Below are 9,387 nucleotides of genomic sequence, written 5' to 3'. Positions count from 1 at the left end.
ATTAAAGAGCAGTGTTAATAAAGAGATTCCTATAGTAATTTGTAAGAATTATTTATACGTCAACTACGATAATATCAAATGTCAGGGAACAATCACATTGTTTTTAATAACGAGAAATGAATTTATCGTGGATAACTTCTTGCTCAAAGGAGTAAAAAATCATGACCTATAGCGTGTAGGTTTTCAACCATCACTCTCTATTAACTTCTCAAGCATAGTGTTTTAGATTGCAACTCAACAATGTAGCGAGACTAATTTTAGTACCTCAACTCAACAGTTCACTCAAAACTGTACTTATTACTCTCTAAGAAATTAAAATCGTTTCTTATTGCAAACTTTACCCGTCCAACTACTCTATTGAGTCTAGAAATTATTACAACTCAAAAATAACCCTATCGCAATCAACTACGATCTCATTATTGAATAGAAACTATTACAACTCGGTATTTACTCTCATTATCAGAATTACTTTTGACATCAAACTAGTATACGTAATAACTTGAGTTGCAATCTTCGATCTTCGCCTTCTTATGCTTAAATTTTTGCACCAACTTTAAAGAAATAATTGTGTGAAGCAAATGTCATTCAAATAAAGTAAATTTTCACATGATAAATAGGGACATAAAAATACATTTATTAGGAAGTACTACCTTCGTTTCCTATTGTTTGATCTCGATATAAAAAAAAATTAATGTTTCATTTTATTTGTTCAATTTAAAAATAAAGAGAAAACAAACATTTACCTAAGCTTCTTCATTATTAGTACAAATTATGAGAAAACAAAGGACAATAGATATTACAATTTACAACACACATACCAATATGGTTCAACTAAATGTTAGATTTTCTTTTAATAAAAAATGTACTTCACTTTTTCATTATCTTGTACTTGGAATTTTCTTTTTGAAAATTTTCGCACTTTGTTAAAATATAATATTATATTATCTCTTTAAACAAGAATTGTGAAATCGTTAAGTTTGCAATATTTTATCTTACTTTTTTCTATTTTTTGCAAATATTATCTCTCTTTTTTCAAATTATATTATCAAGTAACACAATTTAACTTGCTATAAGTTTTTTTTTTTTTTTACAAATAATTTTCTCTGAGTTAGTACAATGAATCATACTAACAAAATTATTTCACTTAATTACAAACGTTTATAAGTTTTATATGTCCCTATCAATAAAAAAAAAAAAAGGAAATGTTTTGAATCCATTATAGTTTTTCTTTTGTTTCTTTAGATTGATGATACCTCAAATTACATTAGGAATTTACTCTAATTATATCATATAGTATATCCCTAAAATGGTAAATTAAAGAAAATATAGTTTATCTCAATTTAAAATTAGATATTTATTAAATTCTTACCTACAATTCAATTAAATTAATAATAATTTCAGTCTCAAACCAAATAACATTAAGAATCTACTCAAAACAATCTACATTTTACTTGTACTTCTTTTTCCAATCTTTTTCTTCACATTATATACTTAAGTTTCATATTATAATTCTTCTAATATTCTATATCAACAAAATTAACGAGAAAATCGAGATAAAACATATGAAGCACGAATATATCAATTAATATCATAAAGTAAAACAAGAAGACAAAAAGGCAAATGGTCAACTTCTAGATAGAGAATCCCTTTACTTTATAAGCTTTATGGAAAAAAGCTTGCATGGCCAAAATGACTCCTTGGTTCAACCTAATAAATAACTTTTTTCAAAAGCAAAACATTTTTTTCGATTCAAATCGTAAGCGAGTATAAGAGATCATCGAACAAATGAAAGCATAAAATAATGCAAGTGGAAAAGAAATAATTGTTGTTTTTTAAGACATAAAAACAAATGAAAAAATAATTAAATGAGAGCATTTCAAAAGATTATGTATTTACATAAACAAAATAAAGAAATGGGGCAAAGACTTGAAATCAACAATACCATTAATTTTCTTCAACTTGCAATGAGCCAATATCATTTCTAAGACAGCAATGGGAATATCCTAGACTATATAATATATCATATTTTGACATATATGACACATATACACAACCTCCCTTTTACATTTTTGATGGATTGAGATATTTTTCTACAATTTACAAAGCTGTGTATAGATATATATATGTATATATATATATATTAGTATTTGCTTCTATTCACTGCAGCTGTACTGTATCCGCCGCCTCAGGGGCTGAATTTGCAGCAGCAACAAGAGCTGCTCCAGTGCCTGATCCATCTTCCATGACCCTAAGAATGACATATGGGGAAACTTCTTCCCCTAAAATTTCCGCCATCGCTTCATTCAGGTATTCTCTGAATGTGGTGTAACTTGTGTATAAACCACCCTCGATAGCCACAACTGTTCTTCTCATCCGACTTGGCCTATTACTCCTGAATTTTCCACTAGCTATGCCCCCACTCCCATCTCGACCAATCTTCTTCAAGATTCCTACGATACCAGCAGCTGCTAGTCTAGCAGCCCTTCGAGTAATGACATCACATACCTTCACTACAAGCTTCCGGACTTTCACTGGCACATCGGGTAACTGAAAGTCGAGGGCCCAAGAATCAGACAGTAAGAAAGCAAGCAACACGCCAAGTGGTATTGAACAAGCGGACAAATATCATATGCCACAATCATTTTAAGTGTAGGATAGGAAGATTAAAAGGGTATACCTCTAGAACTTCTTCTAGGATTTTGGCTACTTCACTCAAGTCAGGTGAATCATCCTCATGCATAGCAGCCATCAACGGTGTTCTGTCATTATTTCCAGTTAAACTAATAAGTACTAAATTGCAGACATCACATAGAAATATTCATAGAAAAAGAGAGAAGAAAACATGTTGCACCTCAAGACGAAAGGAACTGCTAATTTTGAAGATGAAGGTCCGAAATCATCTGACTGTTTAGACATTCTAAGGAGCACTCTCCTGACAATGTCTCCCAAATACATTCCTGATATCATTTTCTCAAAGCCCTGCAGCATAATCCTCAAATATGATGCTTGAAGTGTGTCAAGTCATAAAATACACCGGGGTTTGCAAGAAATAGAGACTTCACCTGATCATTTGGGTTAGGGCTGGCAACATCCAAGTCGATATCATATGAGGTTCTTGGTAAATGAGATGACCAAAAGTTTCCCCATTCCATATTGACTACCTGATATACAGAAAGTAGGAAAACATGTAAGCGAACTTCTATAAAAAGAACTAAGCCTAAAAAAATGTGAACATATGCAAGTAAATATTACCATGCTTCCAGATGTAGTTAGAAGACCTTGACACTTAATAATTGCATCTGCCCGTTCCAAATAGCATGCATTAGTGCCAGTCCCAATTATAACCGCAGCAACTGTGTCTTCATCATTATAATGTCCAAGAGCTAGAGTTCCCACAGTGTCATTTATCTGGGGCATAATGCAACAACAATAAGCTCTAATACCCATTGCACAAGAGCTAAAACTAATCAAGTCTCGATTAAAATTTGAAGGAAAACACTACGTAAGACGAAGGAGAAAATATTAACCACAGTAATTCTCCAACTTATTCACAAGGGAAGACATTCATAAACTAGTGATAAACTAATGATTTCCTGGACTGAACATTCAAAGAAGGCAAGATACTCGATAGTAGAAAAAAAATAATTTCTATATATGCCCATTTTCTTTGTTTTAATGATCTACAGAGATCAAAAAGTAAGTGTTAGGACGTCTATTTTACAGCTTCACTGACATAAGCTCTACAAATAACTATCCTATTATGTGGAGAAAATATATAGCTTAAAAGTTAACATCTCATATCATACAGCTCTGAGTAACACCTAAAAGTAAAAACAAAGGGGCCTTATACCATATAACATGAGCCTAGTGGAAGATAGCAAGAATCCAAAAGTAAGTCTCACAGACATGAGCAAGGATATATGTCTAAGCAAGAAACTGGAAGAGGGAAGTGCTCACCAGTGCTGCAACCCGCACATCTAGACCTTTCCTGGAGAGTGCTAGTTGCAGACATTCAGAAACGTCTCTCCCAATCTACAAATAAAGTAACATGAGAACAGAAAAAAAGTTGTACTGTAAATTGACAATCCAAAGATACATATGTAAATTGACAATTCCGTAGCAATGACCATAAAAACAAGGGCATGCATATGAGGTTCATAGATCCGTACCACATATTCACGTCACTGATAACTATTTCTCACTTGTAATATAAAGGAAATACTGAGACGACTCGAAAGAAGAAGACAGCTTTTTCAAGCTGTTAGCTTTGCATGGTCGTACAGTACAGTTTAAGTAAGACAAGCAGTACTAAATTCCTACCGACATGCATGCACTGAAAGGAAAGAGTCATACCCCACAAGACCGATAATTATGACTTTATTCATATAAGGTAAGTCATAGGCATTTACAAACTTTGAACTAAATAGAATACAAGAGCAAAGACTCTCTTTAACTAACCGTATCTTCAATCGCAAAGCCTTTTGTCCATTTCATCAAAATGCCAGATGAGACGGAAGATTGCTTCACAGGAAATGAAAATGTGAAACCAAGTTCTCTCCTCCTAGGTGAAGTCTGTTCTAAGTCATTACCCTCCTTTTCAATGAAGTCCTTTAGCGATGAAGCAATGAAATCAAAGAGATCCTACACATAATAAAAAAGGGTAACGAATGTTGATCTCTATCAAATCAAATAAAAAAGTTGTTGTTTGCAGGAAGATAATAAAATAATTAGAAGCACAAACTCAGCTACCTCGCTTGTGCTTGTCATTAGGTGCTGTGGAATGGGTTGCCGTTCAATATCTTGTCCAAGAATAGCAGACCTTTGATCTCCTAAGTGGACTCTCAAAACTCTAAAGTTTGTACCACCAAGGTCCAGAGCATAATATGTTCCCTCCTCCCTCCTAAAATCATAAGCCCAAAATTAGTTATCAAATAACAAAAATATGATCATTAGAGATAACTAAGTAGCCAGCATTAAAACTGCAACACAGAGCGAGGAATTGTTTCACCAACTCAAGAGACATTCAACCAGAAAAGCCTCATTCTATTTATGTGCATTTGATCTTGAAGAAAATCCATTATAAAGTTTCTCTTTTTAGGACAAGATAAGTAAATCTTTCTTTAGTACTGCATTATCAACTTTTAAAATTACATCTCCTTACACCAAAGGAAATAAAACAAGAACAATATTATGTCCAAAAAAACCGGAAGATGATCCGGTAAGAATCCAATGCCTGATGTTCATATTAAGAGCCAACACATGCATGAAATAACCAAATGAGTGCACATGCAGTCAAAGAAACAAGATAAGAAAAAAAACAAGCAGGAGACACATGTTAAGATCGAATTAGTTACTGTAACACTCAAAGCTGTTATGTATTGACTATTATGATTAATCAAAAAGAAGAGTCTGATCTAATACTACCTTTCATCTAATCAAAAATTCTTTGAACAAAAATCTAAAGAAAAAGTCATGAAATCCCATTAGAGAGAGAGTAAAAAAACATTCTCTAGTGACCCAAATTCTATCCGTGATCAAACTAGTTGAACAAAGTAGGAGTACATTGCATTGTTCCTCGTACTTTACGACCCTAAACCCATAATACATCCAAAAAAAAAAAAGTCAAACACAAACACCCCTAATCAAACCATAAAGACAAAAGATCTACTACCATATAACACAAAAGCACAATCTTTCACACAAACCCTCCCTCCTTTCAAGGAAAAAAACTTGTAACCCCCCACTCCCACCCCCTCCCCCCAAAAAAAAAAACCGACCAATGTTTTGCTTACATTATCCCTAGCAATACACAACGAGCAAACGCGTGAACAAACAAATCAGCATAAGAAAACAAAACAATCATAAAGAGAAAAAAGGAACATTGTATTATATATTCATCTAATAACAAGTGAAATAAGCATCCATATATGTACCTACATAAACATTCACATAAATTTTCAAAAAACGTAACAGATAAGCAATCAAGCACAAATCAAATGAGGCAAGAGAAAAATGAAAACATAACAAGGAACTAAAAGTTGCTAGTATTAGTAAATAACTTTAATGCAAGAGTGTGATTGCATACATACCCATTTGGGAGTTTATCCACATATGTAAGCAACATCTTAAGTTTACTCCCTCCTTCAGAAGCAAGTCCAGCATGCATTTCAACAGCCATAGCATCAACTACTTGCTTCAATCTAAAAACAGTAGTATCACATGACTCCTCCAGTTCTTCCAAAACTTTCACCATTTTCAACCATTTACTCCTCTTGTTTACCCTCTTACCCACCATAGCTGCTGCTACAATACACGCCGCCAGAGCACAACCCACCGCTAACCCAACTCCTAACCTCCCCATACGACACCGTTCCCTTCCTCTCCTTTTCTTCTTTCTCCCGTTTCGAGAATGAATCAGTCAAACCATTTTCCTTAAAAACGACACCGTCTTTTAAACAAAACCCCGTTTTAAAACTCCCTCCTTTTAATAAACCTTCACTGATTATATCTCTAAAACAACGTCGTTTAATGTTCCCTGAGTTATTAAACGTCGCCGTTTCCTTTTCCCGATAAGCTCACTGTTCTAAAAAAGAAAAAAAACTAAAAACACGGCGTACTTTCCGGTAATCAATCACCGTGAATGATGCCGTATTAAATTAGTTGAAACTTAAACTAGAAATGGAACTGAAACTTACTTCCTTCTCCTCCGGCGTCGCTCCACTGCCGCCGGTCAGAGTATGACAACGTCGGTCTATTGAAATATCGAAGTTTGATGAAAATGAAATTGTAAGAGAGACTGTTTCCCGGTGAGAGACTTATCACCGGCGACGTCGACGGTTATTTACTCCGGCGACGACCGGTAATATTTTAGAGAGAGAAAGGGCGGTGGTGTTTGTACTGAGAGAGTGTGTTATTTGTGAAAGCGAAGGTCTGATATTTATAGTAGAAATGAAAAAGACTATTTTGACCTTGATGTATTTATTTCTTTTGATCATTTTTGAAAAATGGGAAAAAACATTTAACAGATTTTGGAATTTTGTGAGAAAATAGGACATTAAATTGATGAATATTTACGGTAATTGCCATTTAAGTTTGATAGTTTTTAATACTATAATTAATTGCGATTAACCTTAATATATAAAGTAATTTTGTTTCATTATTAAATTTGACTAGTTTGATAGAGACTCTTGTTATTTTCTTTTCACTTAAATAGTGGACTACTATTTTAACTTGTTTGATTTAGACTTTAATATAATTAAATTTAAACTTGTGAAATAATTTATAGTTTGGTTACATTTTATGTTTTGGATTTAAAAGTAATAACTTTATACTACTTTTTTTTTTAATTTTAAAGTTATCTTTTTATATATGTTGTATAGAGTTTTTATTTTTTAAAAAAAATAATTTTGAGGAATTTACTTTTATTTTTAATAGTAGACAAGGAACTGATTAGGAATTAGGAGTTTTCATATGTTTAATTTGAATATATAATAATGGAAATTTGATTGAAATGATCTAAAGTCATTATAAAGGATTTGAAATGTAAAAATTATTTTTTTTTTGTATCAATATGTAAATAAAGATGATTTTTCGTATTATGTGTTCTTGAAAAATTATAACTTAATGTATTTAATTATTATTTAAATTTTTTTAAAAAAATATATTTTTTAACTTGCATTATGTCACTTATACATCACTTATTTGAGATAATTTAGTTTGCATTAAATACATGTACATTAATAGTTCTGGTTTATTAATATGTGGAATAAGTCTTTGATTAGTTTTTTCATTTAAACCTTATTTGACTATTTTATTTATGATTTTGTATTCATTTAAGTGTAAATAAAAATGAATTTTTCTTAATGGACTAATTAAATTTTAAAAGATACAAATATATTTAAGTAAGATTTACGTATGATATTACGTCACTTATTTTAGATATGTATGAATTTGATAAGCACATATACATTTATAATTTTATTTTATTAATATATGAAATTAGTCTTTGATTATTTTTCTCATTTAAATCTTACTTGGCCATTTTACTTTAGATTTTTATTCATTTATTTAAGTGTAAAATAGTTTCTTTTGTAACAAAATTAATGGAATTCACTAAAAAAATTATTACATAATATATTTTATCACAATTTACGTATAGCATTACGTCACTTATATGAATTTAAGAAACCATATACATTTATAATCCTATTCCATTAATATGTGAAATAATTCTTTTGATAAATTTTCTCAATCAATTCTTATTTTGACCATTTTTCTTTAGATTTTTATTAATTTGAGAGTAAAACAAAAATGACTTTTTTCATAATAAATTAATGGAGTTCATTTTAAAAATTGATACATAATATATATTTTACGCATAGTATTTCATCACCCACTTAAGATATTAAATGAATTTATGAAACACATATACATTTATAATTCTATGTTATTATTAATTTATATGAAATAATAGGTCATGATTACTTTTTCTCATTTAAACCTTATTTGACCATTTTAATATTTTTATTCATTTAATTAATTAATACACACCTCATTATAATGAGTGTATTCCCTTCTAGGTGATCTAGCAAATCCAAATAAATAAGGTAGACCAAAATTAAAATAATTCAAATCAACATAAATGCATCGGCTAATAATTCCAAAATTCATGAAAAGGATTTTTATAATTTATGATCTTTTATTTTTGAGTAGGTTGCATTTATAGCCAAAAAAAAAAAAGTTCTATGATTAATAAATAAAAGGGTATTTTAGTAATTTCACTTGAGATACCCTTCTAACCCCACAAGTTTTTATGTAGAGAACCAACAAAGTGAGATTCCACTTTGATGAAATTCATATTAAATATTTAAAAAAGAGGGACTAAAGTGTCATTTTTAAAAATATTTTGGACAAAATGGTCATTTTCAAAAGTTATAGGGGGGTGGGGGGTGAGGAGGGGGGTAGGTAGAGAAGACAGCAAATTCCAGAAGAAAATTTAAAAAAAATTAAAATTTTAAAAAAATAGAAAAAAAGAGAAATAATTATTATGTGGAAAAACGGCGACGTTGGAAGGTGCGGTTACGCTGCGGACCGTACCATAATGACAGCTGTGTATCGTTAATTCCAGCTAAGCATTAAAAAGGTTTTAACAGTTTAAATATATTTTTCTTTGTTTATTTTTAATTTATCATATTTAGATTTGACACACTCATTAAAATAAAATAAAAAATAATATGACGATTTATTGCGTTGTTTTATATTAATTGTTGCTATTGGAATTACAACAATAATACTAGGCTCAGAGATATTTCACAAGCTATTTGAGTGTAAAGTGTACGCAGATCTTAGCATTATTTAATTGAGATAGAAAGACTGTTTTTGAAATTT

The 9,387-nt window shown here is 30.9% G+C and overlaps 1 protein-coding gene across 1 annotated transcript; it reads right to left on the bottom strand.

The window, feature by feature from the left end:
• Positions 1–1,923: 1,923 nt before the first annotated feature.
• On the bottom strand, positions 1,924–6,911 carry LOC107003275 (hexokinase-3). The gene is made up of 9 exons (XM_015201578.2): positions 6,090–6,911; positions 4,750–4,900; positions 4,459–4,641; positions 3,958–4,032; positions 3,253–3,408; positions 3,063–3,161; positions 2,852–2,979; positions 2,678–2,759; positions 1,924–2,547 (listed from the first exon to the last, which is right to left on the bottom strand). Exons 1-9 carry the CDS (start codon positions 6,359–6,361, stop codon positions 2,158–2,160), a joined length of 1,536 nt encoding a protein of 511 aa, XP_015057064.1. The 5' UTR covers positions 6,362–6,911; the 3' UTR covers positions 1,924–2,157.
• Positions 6,912–9,387: the final 2,476 nt, after the last annotated feature.

Source organism: Solanum pennellii, chromosome 11 (assembly GCF_001406875.1).
Source record: "Solanum pennellii chromosome 11, SPENNV200".
NCBI lineage: Eukaryota > Viridiplantae > Streptophyta > Magnoliopsida > Solanales > Solanaceae > Solanum > Solanum pennellii.
Note: the sequence above shows the minus strand (reverse complement) of the source record. Positions and strands in the feature narration are given on the sequence as shown.

Coding starts and splice junctions, on each gene's coding strand:
- LOC107003275 (XM_015201578.2), bottom strand. CDS start 6,361: ATGGGGAGGTTAGGAGTTGGGTTAGCGGTGGGTTGTGCTCTGGCGGCG. Junction 4,033..4,458: donor GCTTTGCGATTGAAGATACG/GTTAGTTAAAGA, acceptor CTTTATTTGTAG/ATTGGGAGAGACGTTTCTGA. Junction 3,409..3,957: donor ATGTGCGGGTTGCAGCACTG/GTGAGCACTTCC, acceptor ATTATGCCCCAG/ATAAATGACACTGTGGGAAC.